The sequence below is a fragment of the Salvelinus alpinus genome, chromosome 6 (assembly GCF_045679555.1).
Source record: "Salvelinus alpinus chromosome 6, SLU_Salpinus.1, whole genome shotgun sequence".
NCBI classification, from domain to species: Eukaryota; Metazoa; Chordata; class Actinopteri; order Salmoniformes; family Salmonidae; genus Salvelinus; species Salvelinus alpinus.
In genome coordinates, this window is record NC_092091.1 from 79,961,176 (window position 1) to 79,988,025 (window position 26,850).

At 44.6% G+C, this 26,850-nt stretch overlaps 1 protein-coding gene across 5 annotated transcripts in view; it reads right to left on the reverse strand.

Moving 5' to 3' along the window:
* Window positions 1-203: 203 nt before the first annotated feature.
* The window catches only part of LOC139579482 (glycine receptor subunit beta-like), a 53,373-nt gene continuing 26,726 nt past the window's right edge, over window positions 204-26,850 (reverse strand). The window contains exons 7-13 of one of the 5 annotated variants that reach the window (XR_011675764.1): window positions 9,940-10,077; window positions 9,459-9,611; window positions 7,859-7,941; window positions 7,390-7,629; window positions 6,854-7,012; window positions 2,060-2,714; window positions 204-2,023 (exon numbers count right to left, since the gene is read on the reverse strand). Coding sequence is in view for 3 of the 5 variants with exons in the window: in XM_071408176.1 (XP_071264277.1) it covers window positions 2,418-2,714; window positions 6,854-7,012; window positions 7,390-7,629; window positions 7,859-7,941; window positions 9,459-9,611; window positions 9,940-10,077 (1,070 nt within the window). In the remaining 2 variants the exon portion in view is untranslated. Of the gene's footprint in view, window positions 2,715-6,853; window positions 7,013-7,389; window positions 7,630-7,858; window positions 7,942-9,458; window positions 9,612-9,939; window positions 10,078-26,850 lie in introns of those variants that run through there. The other 4 variants (XM_071408176.1, XM_071408177.1, XR_011675765.1 and 1 more) reach the window with 4 other exon arrangements.

A 26,850-nucleotide genomic window follows, 5' to 3' on the forward strand; every position in this document is an offset into this window, starting at 1 on the left:
AGGGTTATGGTTGGGTCTGGTACTCTACAGGGTTGTCTCCTCCTGGTCTAGAGGGTTATGGTTAGGTCTGGTACTCTACAGGGTTGTCTCCTGGTCTAGAGGGTTATGGTTGGGTCTGGTACTCTACAGGGTTGTGTCCTCCTAGTCTAGAGGGTTATGGTTGGGTCTGGTACTCGGCAGAGAGCTTTAGAGAGAAAGAGAGCTTTGTCATCTGGGTTTTTATTGGTTCTTTCAGGATCAGGCAGTTTATTTTCTGAGACATTTACATCATACAGTATCATTTACATTAATATAGATCAAATAACATAATTTACACTAATATATATATAATCTAACATCATTAGATATATCATGTTGCATACACACAGGGCCAATCTAAAATGACACCAAATTCCTCTACAGGGCACTGTTCCCTTCATAGTGCACTACTTTAGACCAGAGCCCTGTTCCCTTCATAGTGCACTACTTTAGACCAGAGCCCTGTTCCCAATTACTTTGGCCCAATGTAATTGACTATAGTGTTGGAATAGTGGTCACTAGAGGGGATAGGTTGACGACATCTGCTCCTCATTCACTCAGCCTATTGAGTCCACTGGTCCCACTCATTCACTCAGCCTATTGAGTCCACTGGTCCCACTCACACAGAACTACCAAACACCTTGACCTCTTTCTCCCCTCTCTCTCCAGATAAAATCCTGCGACTAGTGATGTCCGTCCGCCCGACAACCTGCCCACTCAACCCTTCCACACCCTCTGGAGATCTTCTCCCATTCCTCTCTTCCCTCATCAACTCATCCCTGACCACTGACTTCAAGATTTCTTCAAGTCGCTCCCCTCCTCAAGAAACCAACAGTCGACCCATATATACTGCTATATTCATGTATAGATGATACTGTATATATCCCCATGTTAACATGCTATATATACTGCTATATTCATGTATCGATGATATACCCTCTCCGGCCAGTTTATTAGGTCCACCCCCCATTTCACAAAAAGGGATTACAGACAGTGAGTTGTGTGGCTGTGTCTTGCTAAATAAAGCAGGCATCGAGGCATTCAGTTACTGTTCAACTGAATGATAGAATGGGCAAAACTATGTGCCAAGCACGCAAAATTCAGTATCTCAGAAAACAGCTCGTTGATGAGAGAGGTCCAAGGAGAATCTGTCTGTCTGCCTACATTTCTACATGTCTGTCTGTCTGCATATCTGCCTGCCTGTCCGTCTTTCTGCCTGCCCGTCCGTCTATCTGCCTGCCCGTCCGTCCGTCTGTCTGCTTGCCTGTCCGTCTATCTGTATATCCATCTGCCTGTCCGTCCGTCTGTCTGTGGTCTGCTATAGAAACATGCGGTTAATACATAGAGGAAGCCAAGCCATATATGATGAATGTCTATCTACCTGCCTGCCCCCCCGCCTGCCTGCCTGCCCGCCTGCCTCTCTTTTAAAATATATATATTTTATACCCCTTTTTCGTGGTATCCAATTGGTAGTTACAGTCTTGTCTCATCGCTGCAACTCACCTACGGACTCGGGAGAGACAAAGTTTGAGAGCCGTGCGTCCTCCGAAACACAACCCAACCAAGCCGCAATGCTTCTTGACACAATGCCCACTTAACCCGGAAGCCAGCCGCACCAATGTGTCGGAGGAAACACTGTACACCTGGTGCGCCCAGGAGTCGCTAGTGCGCTATGGAACAAGGACATCCCTGTAGCCCAAACCCTCCCCCAACCCGGACGACGCTGGGCCAATTGTGCTCCGCCCCCATGGGTCACCTGATCGCAGCCAGCTGCAACAGAGCCTGGACTTGAACCCAGAATCTCTAGTGGCACGGCTAGCACTGCAGGGCCTTAGACCACTGCGCCACTCTAGAGGCCTGTTTGTGTGTCTCTGTCTGTCAGTCTGCCTTTCTATCTGTCTGTCTGTCTGTCTTTCTATCTGTCTGTCTGCGTGTCCGCCTGTATGCCTGTCTGCCTGCCTGCCTCTGCCTGTCTGCCTGTCTCTGCCTGTCTGCCTGTCTCTGCCTGTCTCTGCCTGTCTGCCTGTCTCTGCCTGTCTGCCTGTCTGCCTGTCTCTGGCCCGTTACTACATTGAGAAAGCCAAGCCATAGAGGATGAGTCCTAATCTAAGATCACTTCTACATGTTGGGGTAGTTCCCTGGACACAGATGAAGCCTTTTCTTGGATTAAGTCCAAAAGTAGTTTGACTTTATCTATTGAGGGAGAGTAGTCCAGGACTGGGTCTTATCTGAGTCTGGGAAACCAGCCTCTTAAATGTAGGATTGGGGTTCATGGGCAAGGGGTCAGGGGTCACTGTTTAGAGGTCAGGGATTACAGGTCAAGATAAAGTAGTAAATTATGTTACTATAAAAGATGAGAATACCCACTGACATTCTCAGATATTAACACACACACCTTCCTACAAGTAGACAGACCAGTATATGACGTTGAAGAAGAGGAAACTGAAGGGGAACAGAGCACGTGCGTACAGATCGATGCGTTTGGCTGCAGCGGGGATGACAGGTTTAGGGGGCGGGGCCTTCTTGTTGTTCTTGGCCTGTGATTTGCCGGTTGCCCCGCTAACCTCAATGGGCTTGCCATAGCAGTCAAAGTTAGAAAGCTCAAAGTCTCTGGGGAGAGATCCCACGATGCTGAAGTCATTAGAGCGGAGGTCTGACTTAGATGTACACACCTTCTTACAACGGGTCTCCACCACCTACAGACACAGACAGACACCAGTTAGTAATGTTAGGACAGCAGTAAAGTAGAGATGTGTAGGAAGAAAATAATCAGGAGAGAGAGAGAGTTACAGAGAGAGCAATGTTCGGAACATTCTTTAAATTGTATTGTACATTTCCTCAGTGAAAACAATGTTCTGAGCAAATATCAAATTGGCTTTTCACCAAATTACTGTAAACGACAGACCACGTATTCACCCTGCACACCCTAAATGACAAACAAACAAACCAAAACAAAGGCAAAGTCTTTTCATGCTTTGTTGATTTAAAAAAAGCTTTTGACTCAATTTGTCATGAAGGTCTGCTATACAAATTGATGGAAAGTGGTGATGGGGGGAAAAACATACGATATTATAAAATCCATGTACATAAACAAGTGTGCGGTTAAAATTGGCAAGAAACACACATTTCTTTCCACAGGGCCGTGGGGTGAGACAGGGATGCAGCTTAAGCCCCACCCTCTTCAACATATATATCAACGATTTGGCGAGGGCACTAGAACAGTCTGCAGCACCCGGCCTCACCCTACCAGTATCTGAAGTCAAATGTCTACTGTCGATGATCTGGTGCTTCTGTTCCCAACCCAGGTGTTACGTCCGTCGTCAGAATGAGACCAAGGCGCAGCGTGGTAAGCATCTTTCTTTATTTAGATGAACACCAAAAAACAACAAAAGATAAACGAACGTAACGTTCTGCAGGCTACACAAAAACAAGATCCCAGTATACAGTATAGAGAGAGAGTGAGTTTTCATAGAGAGAACAAACACATTTCTTCCACCTCACAGAACTGGAGAACTGAACAATATTCATGTTCTGGAGAATGTATAAACGGTCGGTGAAGTAGCCAGCTACGAACTGGTCCGTTTGGTACAATTTTGTGAAACTCATGAGAGACAATACAGCCACATTACCATAACCTTGTTTATACAAGAGTCTCCGTTGTGAGGCTTGCATCTAATTGTTGTCTAAAATGAATGAGTAAAGATGAAACTATTTGTGAAATCATGTAATGTGATTTTAAACTGTTTAATGAAGGAAACTCCAATTCCCTTTGGAGTTTAACTAAATCATAGGCCCGCCCCATGAGCACAGACATTGATCTGGCGTCGTGAGACAGCCCCTTTCTGCTCTTCCGAATATAACACCTACCTTGAGAATTTATCTTCAGACCATGCTTCTCTCATCACAGAGGGCTACGGTTTGAGTAGCGACCAGCTTACCTCGATAACCACGAGAGGGCTAAGGTTTCAGATGATTGCTGAATTCCTAACCATACCATGTGGTTAAACTCTGATACTATCGAACCGACAGAATAAGAACAAATCTTTGATACTAATTACTAGTCTACAGCTAGGAGTTCGGTACCATTGAACGCGAAGACCGACAACCGCCAAAACATCTATTCTATAACAACATTGCTGAATGTTACTCTGAACTATCCATTCTAACCACGACAGAGAGAGGGCAGACAAACTCTCCAACAGAGACAAACTTTCCATCAGAGATCCCGACGACACACTGAGCGTAAATATATATATTGATTGCAATTATTCCCGAATGAGTGAGCGTTCATGTGCAAAGGATTAGCATTTCAATTGTTATAATTATCAACTTTGTAGTGTCTTTTATCTCAGTCGACCCCCACTTCCCTTTTGTCCACCTAGCCGCGATACCGGTTTATCCCACTAGGGAAACTCCGCTATCATTTCTTTGTAACTATCTACTGTCTGTTTATGCATTTCTGTGATTATTTAGTTAGTAAATAAATGATTTAAGACAATTGATGTATGGATGTGTCAGGGTTGTGTGCGGAGAATTATCGGAGTCAAGCGCAGGACACAGGTGTTGAGCGAAACCACAGTGTTTTAATTAATGGCAAAAATTCCACAAATGGAAATAATCACAAACACAATGTATAAACCACAACCACTAACGCACAAACAATCACGGACAAAACAGAAATGAAAGCCAGAGGATTAAATAGGGAACATGATAGGGGAATTGGAACCAGGTGCGATTAATACAGACAAAACAAAACGAAACTGAAAAATGGATCGATGGTGACTAGAAAGCCGGTGACGTCGACCGCCGAACACCACCCGAACAAGGAGAAGGACCGACTTCGGCGGAAGTCGTGACAGGATGACTCATAGTGAAGACTGGGTTCGTGCAGATAACCAACAATTTACGACGATTGGAATGAGACTAATGTGAGGTAAATAATAATTCATTAATTAGAAGACTAATTGATCAGATATTAAAATATCTCAAAGTTATATTAGGAAAATTATAACTTTGTAATCTGAATATTTTCCTTGGTGCCCCGACTTCCTAGTTAATTACATCTACCTGATTAGTTAAGAACTAGTGTATCTATCATTTCCTATACAACATGTATTTTTTAGTAATGTTTATGAATAGTTATTTGGTCAGAATATGTGAGTGTCAGAAAAATATCCGGACGTTGTGGGAAAAAGATGCTACGTTAGCACAATGTATAACCACTGATTTCAGCTCTAAATATGCACATTTTCGAACAAAACATAAGTGTATGTATAACCTGATGTTATAGGACTGTCATCTGATGAAGCTTATCAAGGTTAGTCAAAAATTATATATCTTTTGCTGGTTTGTTACGATCGCTAACTTTTGCTGCTGGGAAATGGCTTGTGTTTCTGGCTATTGTGGGAAGCTAATATAATGCTATATTGTGTTTTCGCTGTAAAACACTTAAGAAATCGGAAATATTGTCTGGAATCACAAGATGCCTGTCTTTCATTTGCTGTACACCATGTATTTTTCAGAAATGTTTTATGATGAGTATTTAGGTATTTGACGTTGGTGTCTGTAATTACTCTGGCTGCTTCGGTGCTATTTCTGAACAAAACATAACATTTTCGAACAAAACATAGATTTATTGAATAACTTGTTATAAGACTGTCATCTGATGAAGTTGTTTCTTGGTTAGTTTGGTTGGTTCTTGGTTAGTTAGGTTGGTTTTGTGCATGCTACCTGTGCTGTGAAAAATATCTGTCCTTTTTTGTATTTGGTGGTGAGCTAACATAAATATACGTGGTGTTTTCGCTGTAAAACATTTTAAAAATCGGACATGTTGGCTGGATTCACAAGATGTTTATCTTTCAAATGCTGTATTGGACTTGTTAATGTGTGAAAGTTAAATATTTCTAAAAAATATATTTTGAATTTCGCGCCCTGCACTTGAGCTGGCTGTTGTCATAAGTGTACCGACGTCGGGCTTGCAGCCAGAAGAAGTTTTAATCACGTAATAATAATTACAGAGAATTGACTTAATAAACTAAATAAGTCTTCAGTTTAATGATGCCAAAGACACGACATGGCCAATCAATTGAATTGACCACAGGTGGTCTCTCAAGTGTATTTTTTGTTATTTAATCCATTTTAGAATAACAAAATGTGGAAAAAGTCGAGGTCTGAATAATTTCCGAAGGCACTGTATTTCCCTTAGAATACACAGATCCACAAAGAATTAGAAAACAAATGTAATTTATTAAACCACAATATCTATTGGATGAAATACCACAGTGTGCCATCCCAGCAGCAAGCGTTGTGACCTGTTGCCAAAAGAAAAGGGCAACCAGTGAAGAACAAAAATGTGTAAATATTACCCGAGTGGCGCAGTGGTCACTGCAATACCTGGTTCGAATCCAGGCTGCATCACATCTGACCATGATTGGTAGTCCTATAGGGTGGTACTATAGGGTGGTGAACAGTTGGCTGGGGTAGGCTGTCGATGTAAATACGGATTTGATCTTAACTGACTTACTTGCCTAGTTAAATAAATGTTTATTTATTTTCCGTTTTGTATTTTAACTTTGTGTACATCGTTACAACACTGTATATAGACATAATATAACATTTGAAATCTCTCTATTATTTTGGAACTTTTGAGTGTAATATTTACTGTTCACTTTTTATTGTTTATTTCATGTTTGTTTATCCATTTCAGTTGCTTTGTCAACACACACACGGTAGTGTTATGAAGTCAGGGCTCTGAGCTGCCTAACGATACTCTACTGCAATTACAGTATACCCATCTCATCTCTAGATCCACACACACACGGTAGAGTAGTCTTGCCTGCAGAGTGCTAACGTGATGAATGGGCGTTCCTCCGGTCCCGTTGACAGTGTTAGTTTTAGAAGGAGTCTTCTTCCCCTCTTTCTCTCTCAGAGCCTTCTCTTTAGACGCCATCTTAGACTTCTCCTCCTCTATACGCCTAGGACTGTTTAACATGACCTGGGGGAGGGAGGAGATGGGGGAGGGGGGGGATATGGGGGAGGGGTAGGGGAAGGGGGGAGAGGGAGGGAGGGGGTCAAGAGCAACCGAGTGACCGAGAGAGAGAGACGGACAGACACAGACAGACAGACAGACAGACAGACAGACAGACAGACAGACAGACAGACAGACAGACAGACAGACAGACAGACAGACAGACAGACAGACAGACAGACAGACAGACAGACAGACAGACAGACAGACAGACAGACAGACAGACAGACAGACAGACAGACGGAGAGAAATAGGGAGTTTTTGTTATTTCATTGAATTGAATTGTGTTTCCAAAAAGAGACTTCCACACAACATGTAAACACACAGGTGTCTGTGTCTCTGACCTGTACCACTGCATACTCGACCAGTGAAGCGAAGCCGAACAGCAGACATGCGATGAGCCAGATGTCTATCGCCTTCACATAGGAGACTTTAGGAAGCGCTGACGCCAGAGACATGGACTCACTGGACAGGGACAGGACAGACAGGATACCTAGAGAGACAGACATATTACAGACAGAGACATTAGAGACAGACAGACAGAGACATGGACTCACTGGACAGGGACAGGACAGACAGGATACCTAGAGAGACAGACATATTACAGACAGAGACATTAGACAGACACATTAGAGACAGACAGACAGAGACATTAAAGACGGACAGACAAAGACATTAGAGACAGAAAGACATACAGACAGCGACATTAGAGACAGAGACAGACAGACAGATCTATTGATGTCATGGTATGATGATATCATGACATCATATTGTGATGATGTCATGATCGTCTCCTGGTGTCTCCAGACTGACCTGCTGACAGCCCTCTGGATGAATGGACAGATGGACGGATGGACTGATGGACGGATGAACAGGGACGGATGGATAGACTAGGCCTACAAACAGGGGGAGGGACAACCAGATGAGATGATTACCTGGTCCAGAAAAAACCTCTTCCACGGTAGGGTTAAAGGTTACAGATCATACCCAGACGAACCCTGGCAGCGCTGGCATCAGGGTTGATCCAGAAGGGTTAAAGGTTAAAGGTTACAGATCGTACCCAGAGGAACCCTGGCATCAGGGTTGATCCAGAAGGGTTAAAGGTTAAAGGTTACAGGTCGTACCCAGAGGAACCCTGGCAGCGCTGGCATCAGGGTTGATCCAGAAGGGTTAAAGGTTAAAGGTTACAGATCGTACCCAGAGGAACCCTGGCATCAGGGTTGATCCAGAAGGGTTAAAGGTTAAAGGTTACAGATCGTACCCAGACGAACCCTGGCATCAGGGTTGATCCAGAAGGGTTAAAGGTTAAAGGTTACAGATCGTACCCAGAGGAACCCTGGCATCAGGGTTGATCCAGAAGGGTTAAAGGTTAAAGGTTACAGATCGTACCCAGAGGAACCCTGGCATCAGGGTTGATCCAGAAGGGTTAAAGGTTAAAGGTTACAGATCGTACCCAGACGAACCCTGGCATCAGGGTTGATCCAGAAGGGTTAAAGGTTAAAGGTTACAGATCGTACCCAGAGGAACCCTGGCATCAGGGTTGATCCAGAAGGGTTAAAGGTTAAAGGTTACAGATCGTACCCAGAGGAACCCTGGCATCAGGGTTGATCCAGAAGGGTTAAAGGTTAAAGGTTACAGATCGTACCCAGACGAACCCTGGCATCAGGGTTGATCCAGAAGGGTTAAAGGTTAAAGGTTACAGATCGTACCCAGAGGAACCCTGGCATCAGGGTTGATCCAGAAGGGTTAAAGGTTAAAGGTTACAGATCGTACCCAGAGGAACCCTGGCATCAGGGTTGATCCAGAAGGGTTAAAGGTTAAAGGTTACAGATCGTACCCAGAGGAACCCTGGCATCAGGGTTGATCCAGAAGGGTTAAAGGTTAAAGGTTACAGATCGTACCCAGAGGAACCCTGGCATCAGGGTTGATCCAGAAGGGTTAAAGGTTAAAGGTTACAGATCGTACCCAGACGAACCCTGGCATCAGGGTTGATCCAGAAGGGTTAAAGGTTAAAGGTTACAGATCGTACCCAGAGGAACCCTGGCATCAGGGTTGATCCAGAAGGGTTAAAGGTTAAAGGTTACAGATCGTACCCAGAGGAACCCTGGCATCAGGGTTGATCCAGAAGGGTTAAAGGTTAAAGGTTACAGATCGTACCCAGACGAACCCTGGCATCAGGGTTGATCCAGAAGGGTTAAAGGTTAAAGGTTACAGATCGTACCCAGAGGAACCCTGGCATCAGGGTTGATCCAGAAGGGTTAAAGGTTAAAGGTTACAGATCGTACCCAGAGGAACCCTGGCATCAGGGTTGATCCAGAAGGGTTAAAGGTTAAAGGTTACAGATCGTACCCAGACGAACCCTGGCATCAGGGTTGATCCAGAAGGGTTAAAGGTTAAAGGTTACAGGTCGTACCCAGAGGAACCCTGGCAGCGCTGGCATCAGGGTTTATCCAGAAGGACAGCCAGGAGAGAACCACGATGAGAAGGGTGGGGGCGTAGACTCCCATCATATAGAAGCCCACCTGTCTCCTTAATGTGAAGATCACCTCCACACAGGTGTAGTAACCTACACACACACACACACACACACACACACACACACACACACACACACACACACACACACACACACACACACACACACACACACACACACACACACACACACACACACACACACACACACGGTTAGGGTTCTTCATAAGAAGTCTACAGTTTTAAAAGAAGATAGCAATGTTCAGTGCCCTATTCAAGTATTTCAGTATTTGCAGTAGTGTGTGTGTGTGTGTGTGTGTGTGTGTGTGTGTGTGTGTGTGTGTGTGTGTGTGTGTGTGTGTGTGTGTGTGTGTGTGTGTGTGTGTGTGTGTGTGTGTGTGTGTGTGTGTGTGTGGTACCTGTTCCTTGGTAGAATTTGGTGCAGTTTCCGTACTGTATCTCCTGCTGTTTAATGTCAAACTGAGGCAGAGCGATTTCATCCATCTGAACTGGGTCTGTCATCCACATGAAGACCAGATCACTGGTGGTGTAGCCAACTATAACATACAATAATAATATATATATATACACACAATAACACTATACAATAATATATATACACAATAACATACAATAATATATATATATACACTATAACACCATACAATAATATATATATATATATACACAATAACACCATACAATGTATTCAGCATTTCACTGTAAGGTCTATCTACACCTGTTGTATTCAGCATTTCACTGTGAGGTCTCCTACACCTGTTGTATTCAGCATTTCACTGTTAGGTCTACTACACCTGTTGTATTCAGCATTTCACTGTAAGGTCTACTACACCTGTTGTATTCAGCATTTCACTGTTAGGTCTACTACACCTGTTGTATTCAGCATTTCACTGTAAGGTCTACTACACCTGTTGTATTCAGCATTTCACTGTGAGGTCTCCTACACCTGTTGTATTCAGCATTTCACTGTGAGGTCTACTACACCTGTTGTATTCAGCATTTCACTGTGAGGTCTCCTACACCTGTTGTATTCAGCATTTCACTGTGAGGTCTACTACACCTGTTGTATTCAGCATTTCACTGTAAGGTCTCCTACACCTGTTGTATTCAGCATTTCACTGTGAGGTCTACTACACCTGTTGTATTCAGCATTTCACTGTGAGGTCTACTACACCTGTTGTATTCAGCATTTCACTGTGAGGTCTACTACACCTGTTGTATTCAGCATTTCACTGTAAGGTCTACTACACCTGTTGTATTCAGCATTTCACTGTGAGGTCTACTACACCTGTTGTATTCAGCATTTCACTGTGAGGTCTACTACACCTGTTGTATTCAGCATTTCACTGTAAGGTCTACTACACCTGTTGTATTCAGCATTTCACTGTGAGGTCTACTACACCTGTTGTATTTAGCATTTCACTGTAAGGTCTACTACACCTGTTGTATTCAGCATTTCACTGTGAGGTCTACTACACCTGTTGTATTCGGCGCACGTGACAAATAACATTCGATTTGATTTGAATAACTGATCATAACCTTGATGTGATTGGCCTGACTGAAACATGACTCCAGCCTGATTAATTTCCTGGTTACACTAGCGACCATATCCGTTGTGCATCATGCAAAGGTGGAGGTGTTGCTAACATTTACGACAACAAATGTCAATTTACAATAAAAAAAGACTTGAGTTTTCATCTTTTTAGGTTCTATTCATGAAATCTAAATCACTTTTTAAAGCTATTGTTTACAGGTGTCACGTCTACTCCCACTCTGTCGCTCAATATTGCTGGCTTATTAACCACCAGTCCTGGCAACCCATCATTACGCACACCTGGCAACCCTCATTACACACACCTGGCAACCCTCATTACACACAGCTGCGCCCCATCATTTCACCTGGACTTCATCACTACCCTGATTACTTCCCGTTTGCTTCTACACCTGCATTGCTTGCTGTTTGGGGTTTTAGGCTGGGTTTCTGTACAGCACTTTGTGACATCAGCTGATGTAAGAAGGGCTATATAAATACATTTGATTTGATTTATCTAGCACTCTTCAGCATTACTCATCAGGCAGTATTGGCTTTGTTATCATGTCCAGACGCGTCTCTTATTTTGTATTCTCTACATGTTCATATTAAACTCACCAACTGCACCTGCTTCCTGACACCCTGCGTCTTCGTTACAACAGGCCTCTGAGTTCCCTGAATTCCTATTGGAATTTGTAGTCATGGCAGATAATATTCACATTTTTGGTGACTTCAATATTAACATTGAAATGTCCACAAGGCTTTTCGGAGCCATCATCGATTCAGTGGGTTTTGTCCAACATGTCTCCGGACCTATGCATTGCCACAGTCATCCCCTTGATCTAGTTTTGTCCAGTGGAATAAATATTGTGGATCTAGAGTAAATGTTTTTCCTCATAATCCTGGACTATCGGACCACCATTTTATTACTTTTGCAATCGCAACAAATAATCTACTCAGACCCCAACCAAGGATTATCAAAAGCCGTGCTATAAATTATCAGACAACTCACAGATTCCTAGATGTCCTTCCAGACTCCCTCCACCTACCCAAGGATGTCGGAGTACAAAAATCTGTTAACCACCTGAGTATCTAAATGTAACCTTGCATAATACCCTAGATGCAGTCACACCCATAAAAATGTAAAACATTTGTCACCAGAAATGAGCTTCCTGCTATACAGAAAATACCCGAGCCCTGAAGCTTCCAGGAAATCGGAAAGGAAATAGCACTCCACCAAACTGGAAGTCGTCCGACTAGCTTGGGAAGACAGTACCGTGCAGTATCAAAGAGCCCTCATTGTGGCTCGATCAGCCTATTTTTCCAACATAATTTAGGAGAATCATAACAATCCAACATTTATTTTGGATACTGAAAAGTATCAACAAAAAAATCAAATAATTTCACTTCAGTTGTGATAAATTCATGAACTTCTTCGACAAAAATAAAAAAAAGACTATCCTTAGAAAGAAAATTACGGACTCCTCTTTCAATCTGCTTATTTCTCCAAATCTCAGCTGTCCTGAGTCTGCACAGAACTGCCAGGACCTAGGATCAATGGAGACACTCAAGTTTTTAAATCCTGCATCTCTTCACATATTTACAAAAATAGTAATGGTCTTTAAACCTTCCAGCTGCATACTGGACCCGATTCCAACTAAACTACTGAAAGAGCTGCTTCCTGTGCTTGGCCCTCCTATGTTGAACATAATAAACGGCTCCCTATCCTCCGGACCAAACTCACTAAAAGTGGCAGTAATAAAGCTTCTCTCGAAAAAGCCAAACCTTGACCTGAAAAATGTTAAAAATTATCGGCCTATATCGATTCTTCCATTCCTCTCAATATTTTTTTGAAAAAGCTATTGTGCAGCAACTTACTGCCTTCCTGAAGACAAATAATAACGAAATGTTTCAGTCTAGACTGCACTCGTGAAGGTGGTAAATTACCTTTTAATTGCGTCAGACCAAGGCTTTGCATCTGACCTTAGTGCTGCTTTTGACACCATTGATCAACAAATCCTAATTGGTAAACAAACAAGTTCTGGTTTAGATTGTATCCGTTGGAAAGATTACAGTCATCTGACAAATCAACTGTACGGTTCGGTGTTCCTCAAGGTTCTGTTTTAGGACTACTACTGTTTTCACTATATATATTCTGCCTCTTGGTGATGTCATTTTAGAAACACAATGTTAACTTTTACTGCTATGTGGACGACACACAGCTGTACATTTCAATGAACATGGTGAAGCGCCAAAATTGCCGTCCCTGGAAGTGTTTCAGACATAAGGAAGTGGATTGCAACAAATGTTCTACTTTTGAAATCAGACAAACCAGAGATGCTAGTTCTAGGTCCCAAGAAACAAAGAGATCTGCTGTTGGATCTGACAATTAATCTTGATGGTGGTACAGTCATCTCAAATAAAACTGAAGGACCGCGGTGTTACTCTGGACCCTGATATCTCCTTTGACGAACATATCAAGACTGTTTCAAGGGCAGTTTTTCCATCTTCGTAACATTGCAAAAGTCTGAGACTTTTTGTCCAATAATGATGCAGAAAAGCTAATCCATGCTTTTGTCACTTCTAGATTAGACTACTGCCATGCTCTACTCTCTGGCTACCCAGATAAAGCACTAAATAAACTTCAGTTAGTGCTAAATACGGCTGCTTGAATCTTGACTAGATCATATTACTCCAGTGCTAGCCTCTACACTGATTTCCTGTTAAGGATAGGGCTGATTTCAAGGTTTTACTTCTAACCTACAAAGCATTACATGGACTTGTTCCTACCTATCTCTCCGATTTGGTCCTGCTGTACATACCTACACGTATGCTACGGTCACAAGATGCAGGACTCCTTATTGTCCCTAGAATTTCTAAGCAAACAGCTGGAGGCAGGGCTTTCTACTATAGAGCTACATTTTTATGGAATGGTCTGCCTATCCATGTGAGAGACGCAGACTTGGTCTTGACCTTAAAGTCTTTACTGAACAATCATCTCTTCAGTAGGTCCTATGAGTGCAGTCTGGGCCAGGGGTGCGAAGGTGAACAGCAATGCACTGGAAGGACGAACCGCCCTTGCTGTCTCTGCCTGGTCGGCTCCCCTCTCTCCACTGGGATTCTCTGCCTCTAACCCTATTACAGGGGCTGAGTCACTGGCTTACTAGTGCTCTTCCATGCCGTCCCTAGGAGGGGTGCGTCACATTGTGTCAGGCTTTGATGTGCTCGATTTGAGTGGGTTGAGTCACTGATGTGATCTTTCTGTCCGGTCTTGCGCCCCCTTGGGCGTTCCACATATCCCAGAGAGGTTAACTAACCTCCAAACGAGATTCAATGCCATACAACACTCCTTCTGTGGCTAGTAAAACCTAATGCATGCTTTTCAACTGTTCGCTGCCCGCCCGACTAGCATCACCACCCTGGACGGTTCCGACCTAGAATATGTGGACATCTATAAGTACCTAGGTGTCTGGCTAGACTGCAAACTCTCCTTCCAGACTCATATCAAACATCTCCAATCCAAAATCAAATCAAGAATCGGCTTTCTATTCCGCAACAAAGCCTCCTTCACTCACGCCGCCAAACTTACCCTAGTAAAACTGACTATCCTGCCGATCCTCGACTTCGGCGATGTCATCTACAAAATAGCTTCCAACACTCTACTCAGCAAACTGGATGCAGTTTATCACAGTGCCATTCGTTTTGTTACTAAAGCACCTTATACGACCCACCACTGCGACCTGTATGCCCTAGTCGGCTGGCCCTCGCTACATGTTCGTCGTCAGACCCACTGGCTCCAGGTCATCTACAAGGCTATGCTAGGTAAAGTGCCGCCTTATCTCAGTTCACTGGTCACGATGGCTACACCCACCCGCAGCACGCGCTCCAGCAGGTGTATCTCACTGATCATCCCTAAAGCTAAAACCTCATTTGGACGCCTTTCCTTCCAGTTCTCTGCTGCCTGCGACTGGAACGAATTGCAAAAATCTCTGAAGTTGGAGACTTTTATCTCCCTCAACAACTTTAAAAATCTGCTATCCGAGCAGCTAACCGATCGCTGCAGCTGTACATAGTCCATCTGTAAACTACCCACCCAATTTACCTACCTCACCCCCCATACTGCTTTTATTTATTTACTTTTCTGCTCTTTTGCACACCAGTACCAATATCTCTTCTTGCACATGATCATCTGATGATTTATCACTCCAGTGTTAATCTGCTAAATTGTAATTATTCGATTTATTGCCTACCTCATGCCTTTTGCACACATTGTATATAGATTCTCTTTTTTTCTACCATGTTATTGACTTGTTTATTGTTTACTCCATGTGTAACTCTGTGTTGTCTGTTCACACTGCTATGCTTTATCTTGGCCAGGTCGCAGTTGCAAATGAGAACTTGTTCTCAACTAGCCTACCTGGTTAAATAAAGGTGAAATAAAAAATAAAAAAACTGACTTGTTGGAAAGGTGGCATCCTATGACGGTGCCACGTTGAAAGTCACTGAGCTCTTCAGTAAGGCCATTTTACTGTCAATGTTTTTCTATGGAGATTGCATGGCTGTGTGCTTGATTTTATAAACCTGTCAGCAACGGGTGTGGCTGAAATAGACTAATCCACTAATTTGAAGGGGTGTACTTTTGAATATATAGTGTACTGCCAATTCCTCCAAAACGACATTGTAAGCGGGTTATGGTAGAGAAATTAGCATTCGATACCCTGTCAACTGTTCTGGTGGACATTTCTGCAGTCAGCATGTCAAAGTTTTAAGTTCCTTGGCGTACACATCATGGACTATCTGAAATGGTCCACCCACACAGACAGTGTGGCAAAGAAAGCGCAACAGTGCCTCTTCAACCTCAGGAGGCTGAAGAAATGTGTCTTGTCACCTAAAACCCTCAAATTTTTACAGATGCACAATCGAGAGCATCCTGTCAGGCTGCATCACTGCCTGGTACGGCAACTGCACCGCCCACAACAGCAGAACTCTCCAGAGGGTGGTGCGGTCTGCACAACGCATCACCGAGGTCAAACTACCTGCCCTCCAGGACACCTACAGCACCCAATGTCACAGGAAGGTCAAAAAGATCATCAAGGACAACAACCACTCGAGTCACTGCCTGTTCACCCCTGGCAAAGGGCAAAGGGTGGCTACTTTGAAGAATCTCAAATATAAAATATATTTAGATTTGTTTAGCATTGTTTTGGTTACTACATGATTCCATATGTGTTATTTCATAGTGTTGATGTCTTCCCTATTATTCTACAATGTATAAAATAGTAAAAATAAAGAAAAACCCTGGAATGAGTAGGCGTGTCCAAACTTTTGACCGGTACAGTAGATACACACACACACACTGAGTGTACAAAACATTAGGAACACCTGCTCTTTCAACAACATAGACTGACAAGAAGAATCCAGGTGAAAGCTATGATCCATTATTGATGTTACCTCTTAAATCCACTTCAATCAGTGTAGATGAAGTAGAGGAGACAGGTTAAAGAAGGGTTTATAAACCTTGAGACATGGATTGGATACATTATTCAAACCTTGTCTCTGATTTTCAAGCAAATTTAAGTCAGGACTGAGACTGGACCACCCAGGAACACTCAACACCTATTGGAAAGCCATTCTGGTGTGTCTTTGGCATAAAGATGTATATTAGTATTGTGGCATTATATTATGGCTATGCTTGTCATCAGGGACTGGGGAGTTATGGGTATGCTTGTCATCAGGGACTGGGGAGTTATGGGTATGCTTGTCATCAGGGACTGGGGAGTTATGGTTATGCTTGTCATCAGGGACTGGGGAGTTATGGGTATGCTTGTCATCAGGGACTGGGGAGTTATGGGTATGCTTGTCATCAGGGACTGGGGAGTTATGGGTATGCTTGTCATCAGGGACTGGGGAGTTGTGGGTATGCTTGTCATCAGGGACTGGTGAGTTATGGGTATGCTTGTCATCAGGGGAGTTATGGGTATGCTTGTCATCAGGGACTGGGGAGTTATGGGTATGCTTGTCATCAGGGACTGGGGAGTTACGGGTATGCTTGTCATCAGGGACTGGGGAGTTATGGGTATGCTTGTCATCAGGGACTGGGGAGTTATGGGTATGCTTGTCATCAGGGACTGGGGAGTTATGGGTATGCTTGTCATCAGGGACTGGGGAGTTATGGGTATGCTTGTCATCAGGGACTGGGGAGTTATGGGTATGCTTGTCATCAGGGACTGGGGAGTTATGGGTATGCTTGTCATCAGGGACTGGGGAGTTATGGGTATGCTTGTCATCAGGGGAGTTATGGGTATGCTTGTCATCAGGGACTGGGGAGTTGTGGGTATGCTTGTCATCAGGGACTGGGGAGTTGTGGGTATGCTTGTCATCAGGGACTGGGGAGTTGTGGGTATGCTTGTCATCAGGGACTGGGGAGTTATGGGTATGCTTGTCATCAGGGGAGTTATGGGTATGCTTGTCATCAGGGACTGGGGAGTTATGGGTATGCTTGTCATCAGGGACTGGGGAGTTATGGGTATGCTTGTCATCAGGGACTGGGGAGTTATGGGTATGCTTGTCATCAGGGACTGGGGAGTTGTGGGTATGCTTGTCATCAGGGACTGGGGAGTTGTGGGTATGCTTGTCATCAGGGACTGGGGAGTTGTGGGTATGCTTGTCATCAGGGACTGGGGAGTTATGGGTATGCTTGTCATCAGGGGAGTTATGGGTATGCTTGTCATCAGGGACTGGGGAGTTATGGGTATGCTTGTCATCAGGGACTGGGGAGTTATGGGTATGCTTGTCATCAGGGACTGGGGAGGTATGGGTATGCTTGTCATCAGGGACTGGGGAGTTGTGGGTATGCTTGTCATCAGGGACTGGGGAGTTATGGGTATGCTTGTCATCAGGGACTGGGGAGTTGTGGGTATGCTTGTCATCAGGGACTGGGGAGTTATGGGTATGCTTGTCATCAGGGGAGTTATGGGTATGCTTGTCATCAGGGACTGGGGAGTTATGGGTATGCTTGTCATCAGGGACTGGGGAGTTATGGGTATGCTTGTCATCAGGGACTGGGGAGTTGTGGGTATGCTTGTCATCAGGGACTGGGGAGTTATGGGTATGCTTGTCATCAGGGACTGGGGAGTTATGGGTATGCTTGTCATCAGGGACTGGGGAGTTATGGGTATGCTTGTCATCAGGGGAGTTATGGGTATGCTTGTCATCAGGGACTGGGGAGTTGTGGGTATGCTTGTCATCAGGGACTGGGGAGTTGTGGGTATGCTTGTCATCAGGGACTGGGGAGTTGTGGGTATGCTTGTCATCAGGGACTGGGGAGTTATGGGTATGCTTGTCATCAGGGGAGTTATGGGTATGCTTGTCATCAGGGACTGGGGAGTTATGGGTATGCTTGTCATCAGGGACTGGGGAGTTATGGGTATGCTTGTCATCAGGGACTGGGGAGTTGTGGGTATGCTTGTCATCAGGGACTGGGGAGTTATGGGTATGCTTGTCATCAGGGACTGGGGAGTTATGGGTATGCTTGTCATCAGGGACTGGGGAGTTATGGGTATGCTTGTCATCAGGGACTGGGGAGTTATGGGTATGCTTGTCATCAGGGACTGGGGAGTTATGGGTATGCTTGTCATCAGGGACTGGGGAGTTATGGGTATGCTTGTCATCAGGGACTGGGGAGTTATGGGTATGCTTGTCATCAGGGACTGGGGAGTTGTGGGTATGCTTGTCATCAGGGACTGGGGAGTTATGGGTATGCTTGTCATCAGGGGAGTTATGGGTATGCTTGTCATCAGGGACTGGGGAGTTATGGGTATGCTTGTCATCAGGGACTGGGGAGTTATGGGTATGCTTGTCATCAGGGACTGGGGAGTTATGGGTATGCTTGTCATCGGGGACTGGGGAGTTGTGGGTATGCTTGTCATCAGGGACTGGGGAGTTGTGGGTATGCTTGTCATCAGGGACTGGGGAGTTATGGGTATGCTTGTCATCAGGGACTGGGGAGTTATGGGTATGCTTGTCATCAGGGACTGGGGAGTTGTGGGTATGCTTGTCATCAGGGACTGGGGAGTTATGGGTATGCTTGTCATCAGGGACTGGGGAGTTATGGGTATGCTTGTCATCAGGGACTGGGGAGTTATTGGTATACTTGTCATCAGGGACTGGGGAGTTATGGGTATGCTTGTCATCAGGGACTGGGGAGATGTGGCTATGCTTGTCATCAGGGACTGGGGAGTTGTGGGTATGCTTGTCATCAGGGACTGGGGAGTTATGGGTATGCTTGTCATCAGGGACTGGGGAGTTATGGGTATGCTTGTCATCAGGGACTGGGGAGTTATGGGTATGCTTGTCATCAGGGACTGGGGAGTTGTGGGTATGCTTGTCATCAGGGACTGGGGAGTTGTGGGTGTGCTTGTCATCAGGGACTGGGGAGTTATGGGTATGCTTGTCATCAGGGACTGGGGAGTTATGGGTATGCTTCTCATCAGGGACTGGGGAGTTGTGGGTATGCTTGTCATCGGGGACTGGGGAGTTATGGGTATGCTTGTCATCAGGGACTGGGGAGTTATGGGTATGCTTGTCATCATAGACTGGGGAGTTATGGGTATGCTTGTCATCGTAGACTGGGGAGTTATGGGTATGCTTGTCATCAGGGACTGGGGAGTTATGGGTATGCTTGTCATCAGGGACTGGGGAGTTATGGGTATGCTTGTCATCAGGGACTGGGGAGTTATGGGTATGCTTGTCATCATAGACTGGGGAGTTATGGGTATGCTTGTCATCAGGGACTGGGGAGTTATGGGTATGCTTGTCATCAGGGACTGGGGAGTTATGGGTATGCTTGTCATCAGGGACTGGGGAGTTATGGGTATGCTTGTCATCAGGGACTGGGGAGTTGTGGGTATGCTTGTCATCAGGGACTGGGGAGTTATGGGTATGCTTGTCATCAGGGGAGTTATGGGTATGCTTGTCATCAGGGACTGGGGAGTTATGGGTATGCTTGTCATCAGGGACTGGGGAGTTATGGGTATGCTTGTCATCAGGGACTGGGGAGTTGTGGGTATGCTTGTCATCAGGGACTGGGGAGTTATGGGTATGCTTGTCATCAGGGACTGGGGAGTTGTGGGTATGCTTGTCATCAGGGACTGGGGAGTTATGGGTATGCTTGTCATCAGGGACTGGGGAGTTATGGGTATGCTTGTCATCAGGGACTGGGGAGTTGTGGGTATGCTTGTCATCAGGGACTGGGGAGTTATGGGTATGCTTGTCATCAGGGACTGGGGAGTTGTGGGTATGCTTGTCATCAGGGACTGGGGAGTTACGGGTATGCTTGTCATCAGGGGAGTTATGGGTATGCTTGTCATCAGGGACTGGGGAGTTATGGGTATGCTTGTCATCAGGGACTGGGGAGTTATGGGTATGCTTGTCATCAGGGACTGGGGAGTTGTGGGTATGCTTGTCATCAGGGACTGGGGAGTTATGGGTATGCTTGTCATCAGGGACTGGGGAGTTATGGGTATGCTTGTCATCAGGGACTGGGGAGTTATGGGTATGCTTGTCATCAGGGGAGTTATGGGTATGCTTGTCATCAGGGACTGGGGAGTTGTGGGTATGCTTGTCATCAGGGACTGGGGAGTTGTGGGTATGCTTGTCATCAGGGACTGGGGATTTGTGGGTATGCTTGTCATCAGGGACTGGGGAGTTATGGGTATGCTTGTCATCAGGGGAGTTATGGGTATGCTTGTCATCAGGGACTGGGGAGTTATGGGTATGCTTGTCATCAGGGACTGGGGAGTTATGGGTATGCTTGTCATCAGGGACTGGGGAGTTGTGGGTTTGCTTGTCATCAGGGACTGGGGAGTTATGGGTATGCTTGTCATCAGGGACTGGGGAGTTATGGGTATGCTTGTCATCAGGGACTGGGGAGTTATGGGTATGCTTGTCATCAGGGACTGGGGAGTTATGGGTATGCTTGTCATCAGGGACTGGGGAGTTATGGGTATGCTTGTCATCAGGGACTGGGGAGTTATGGGTATGCTTGTCATCAGGGACTGGGGAGTTATGGGTATGCTTGTCATCAGGGACTGGGGAGTTATGGGTATGCTTGTCATCAGGGACTGGGGAGTTGTGGGTACGCTTGTCATCAGGGACTGGGGAGTTATGGGTATGCTTGTCATCAGGGGAGTTATGGGTATGCTTGTCATCAGGGACTGGGGAGATATGGGTATGCTTGTCATCAGGGACTGGGGAGTTATGGGTATGCTTGTCATCAGGGACTGGGGAGTTATGGGTATGCTTGTCATCGGGGACTGGGGAGTTGTGGGTATGCTTGTCATCAGGGACTGGGGAGTTGTGGGTATGCTTGTCATCAGGGACTGGGGAGTTGTGGGTATGCTTGTCATCAGGGACTGGGGAGTTATGGGTATGCTTGTCATCAGGGACTGGGGAGTTATGGGTATGCTTGTCATCAGGGACTGGGGAGTTGTGGGTATGCTTGTCATCAGGGACTGGGGAGTTATGGGTATGCTTGTCATCAGGGACTGGGGAGTTATGGGTATGCTTGTCATCAGGGACTGGGGAGTTATTGGTATACTTGTCATCGGGGACTGGGGAGTTATGGGTATGCTTGTCATCAGGGACTGGGGAGATGTGGCTATGCTTGTCATCAGGGACTGGGGAGTTGTGGGTATGCTTGTCATCAGGGACTGGGGAGTTATGGGTATGCTTGTCATCAGGGACTGGGGAGTTATGGGTATGCTTGTCATCAGGGACTGGGGAGTTATGGGTATGCTTGTCATCAGGGACTGGGGAGTTGTGGGTATGCTTGTCATCAGAATCTGGGGAGTTGTGGGTATGCTTGTCATCAGGGACTGGGGAGTTATGGGTATGCTTGTCATCAGGGACTGGGGAGTTATGGGTATGCTTCTCATCGGGGACTGGGGAGTTGTGGGTATGCTTGTCATCGGGGACTGGGGAGTTATGGGTATGCTTGTCATCAGGGACTGGTGAGTTATGGGTATGCTTGTCATCATAGACTGGGGAGTTATGGGTATGCTTGTCATCGTAGACTGGGGAGTTATGGGTATGCTTGTCATCAGGGACTGGGGAGTTATGGGTATGCTTGTCATCAGGGACTGGGGAGTTATGGGTATGCTTGTCATCAGGGACTGGGGAGTTATGGGTATGCTTCTCATCAGGGACTGGGGAGTTGTGGGTATGCTTGTCATCGGGGACTGGGGAGTTATGGGTATGCTTGTCATCAGGGACTGGTGAGTTATGGGTATGCTTGTCATCATAGACTGGGGAGTTATGGGTATGCTTGTCATCGTAGACTGGGGAGTTATGGGTATGCTTGTCATCGTAGACTGGGGAGTTGTGGGTATGCTTGTCATCAGGGGAGTTATGGGTATGCTTGTCATCAGGGACTGGGGAGTTATGGGTATGCTTGTCATCAGGGACTGGCGAGTTGTGGGTATGCTTGTCATCAGGGACTGGGGAGTTATGGGTATGCTTGTCATCAGGGACTGGGGAGTTATGGGTATGCTTGTCATCAGGAACTGGGGAGTTGTGGGTATGCTTGTCATCAGGGACTGGGGAGTTGTGGGTATGCTTGTCATCAGGGACTGGGGAGTTATGGGTATGCTTGTCATCAGGGACTGGGGAGTTATGGGTATGCTTGTCATCAGGGACTGGGGAGTTATGGGTATGCTTGTCATCAGGGACTGGGGAGTTATGGGTATGCTTGTCATCAGGGACTGGGGAGTTATGGGTATGCTTGTCATCAGGGACTGGGGAGTTATGGGTATGCTTGTCATCAGGGACTGGGGAGTTATGGGTATGCTTGTCATCAGGGACTGGGGAGTTATGGGTATGCTTGTCATCAGGGACTGGGGAGTTATGGGTATGCTTGTCATCGGGGACTGGGGAGTTGTGGGTATGCTTGTCATCAGGGACTGGGGAGTTATGGGTATGCTTGTCATCAGGGACTGGGGAGTTGTGGGTATGCTTGTCATCAGGGACTGGGGAGTTATGGGTATGCTTGTCATCAGGGACTGGGGAGTTATGGGTATGCTTGTCATCAGGGACTGGGGAGTTATGGGTATGCTTGTCATCAGGGACTGGGGAGTTGTGGGTATGCTTGTCATCAGGGGAGTTTTCAGAAATATGAAAGGAGCCGAGGTAAGAAGTTAGAGGACAAACCACCGTAGTCGTCTGAAAACCGCTTACTGGGATAAAGTCATATTTTTCAGTGGGACAATTACACAAATGTTTATGCCAATGTATGGATGTGGTGCTGACGAAAGACCAGGCCAATTCCAAAGGCCTTGCAGTTGGAAGACCATACCAATACAGATCTACTCGCCCATCGGCATGACAACAGTAGAGATGAAAAGACATGACACAACCCAGCCACTCCCCCTTTCCCAACCTACTCCAGATCACAACATAACGCTCCAGAGGGCCATTAAACGGCAGAACATCCACTTCAAACATTCTGTCCAGGACAGGATGGCACCGTAACAGCAGGGGCCCGCCAAATGGCTCGCCCTGCTCTAAAAGGACACCAAAAACCCTGCTGTTTGGGAGAAATCATTACATAAGGCTGTGAGGCAAGAAGTGCACTGATGCATGCTGTGATCATTGTGTGCTGTAGACATTTGAAATGATATTGTGCATTCTCTGAATAACTTCTCTGTATTTCAAGGAGAACATGTCATGTTTTGTATCATTGTGTAGGGAACATTATGCCCTGAACAATGACCCACCTTTCCCGGTTGGACAAACGATGTATCCATCAATAACGGAACAATATTCAATTCCCTAAGGAAAGAGTCTCTCCTCCTGGTGCTGCGTGACCTCCTGCTAAGAGAGACCATGGAATGTTTCAGCCAATCAGGCAGGGAGACTCAGTGTAACAGTTTAGCTTCCGTCCCTCTCCGGGCTCGAACCAGGGACCCTCTGCACACATCGACAACTGACACCCACGAAGCATCGTTACCCATCGCTCCACAAAAGCCACGGCCCTTGCAGAGCAAGGGGAACAACTTATTCAAGGTCTCAGAGCGAGTGACGTCACCGATTGAAACGCTATTAGCGCGCACCACTGCTAACTAGCTAGCCATTTCACATCGGTTACTCTCACCACTCCCAAAATGATTTAGGCTTGCAATAACAAAGGGGTTGAATACTTAAATCAGAGACAAGGTTTGAACATTGCTGTCCATTAATGATTCCCAACCAAAAATATATATCACTGGTGGTGCAGCCAACTACAATAACAACACTATATAAATATATATCCCTGGTGGTGCAGCCAACTACAATAACAACACTATATAAATATATATCCCTGGTGGTGCAGCCAACTACAATAACAACACTATATAAATATATATCACTGGTGGTGCAGCCAACTACAATAACAACACTATATAAATATATATCACTGGTGGTGCAGCCAACTACAATAACAACACTATATAAATATATATCCCTGGTGGTGCAGCCAACTACAATAACAACACTATATAAATATATATATCACTGGTGGTGTAGCCAACTACAATAACAACACTATATAAATATATATATCACTGGTGGTGCAGCCAACTACAATAACAACACTATATAAATATATATATCACTGGTGGTGTAGCCAACTACAATAACAACACTATATAAATATATATATCACTGGTGGTGCAGCCAACTACAATAACAACACTATATAAATATATATCACTGGTGGTGCAGCCAACTACAATAACAACACTATATAAATATATATCCCTGGTGGTGCAGCCAACTACAATAACAACACTATATAAATATATATCCCTGGTGGTGCAGACAACTACAATAACAACACTATATAAATATATATCACTGGTGGTGCAGCCAACTACAATAACAACACTATATAAATATATATCCCTGGTGGTGCAGCCAACTACAATAACAACACTATATAAATATATATCCCTGGTGGTGCAGCCAACTACAATAACAACACTATATAAATATATATCCCTGGTGGTGCAGCCAACTACAATAACAACACTATATAAATATATATCCCTGGTGGTGCAGCCAACTACAATAACAACACTATATAAATATATATCCCTGGTGGTGCAGCCAACTACAATAACAACACTATATAAATATATATCCCTGGTGGTGCAGCCAACTACAATAACAACACTATATAAATATATATCCCTGGTGGTGCAGCCAACTACAATAACAACACTATATAAATATATATCACTGGTGGTGTAGCCAACTACAATAACAACACTATATAAATATATATCACTGGTGGTGCAGCCAACTACAATAACAACACTATATAAATATATATCCCTGGTGGTGCAGCCAACTACAATAACAACACTATATAAATATATATCACTGGTGGTGTAGCCAACTACAATAACAACACTATATAAATATATATCACTGGTGGTGCAGCCAACAACAATAACAACACTATATAAATATATATCCCTGGTGGTGCAGCCAACTACAATAACAACACTATATAAATATATATCCCTGGTGGTGCAGCCAACTACAATAACAACACTATATAAATATATATCCCTGGTGGTGCAGCCAACTACAATAACAACACTATATAAATATATATCCCTGGTGGTGCAGCCAACTACAATAACAACACTATATAAATATATATCCCTGGTGGTGCAGCCAACTACAATAACAACACTATATAAATATATATCCCTGGTGGTGCAGCCAACTACAATAACAACACTATATAAATATATATCCCTGGTGGTGCAGCCAACTACAATAACAACACTATATAAATATATATCACTGGTGGTGCAGCCAACTACAATAACAACACTATATAAATATATATCACTGGTGGTGTAGCCAACTACAATAACAACACTATATAAATATATATATCCCTGGTGGTGCAGCCAACTACAATAACAACACTATATAAATATATATCCCTGGTGGTGCAGCCAACTACAATAACAACACTATATAAATATATATCCCTGGTGGTGCAGCCAACTACAATAACAACACTATATAAATATATATCCCTGGTGGTGTAGCCAACTACAATAACAACACTATATAAATATATATCACTGGTGGTGCAGCCAACTACAATAACAACACTATATAAATATATATCACTGGTGGTGCAGCCAACTACAATAACAACACTATATAAATATATATCCCTGGTGGTGCAGCCAACTACAATAACAACACTATATAAATATATATCCCTGGTGGTGCAGCCAACTACAATAACAACACTATATAAATATATATCCCTGGTGGTGCAACCAACTACAATAACAACACTATATAAATATATATCCCTGGTGGTGCAGCCAACTACAATAACAACACTATATAAATATATATCCCTGGTGGTGCAGCCAACTACAATAACAACACTATATAAATATATATCCCTGGTGGTGCAGCCAACAACAATAACAACACTATATAAATATATATCACTGGTGGTGCAGCCAACTACAATAACAACACTATATAAATATATATCCCTGGTGGTGCAGCCAACTACAATAACAACACTATATAAATATATATCACTGGTGGTGCAGCCAACTACAATAACAACACTATATAAATATATATCACTGGTGGTGCAGCCAACTACAATAACAACACTATATAAATATATATCACTGGTGGTGCAGCCAACTACAATAACAACACTATATAAATATATATCCCTGGTGGTGCAGCC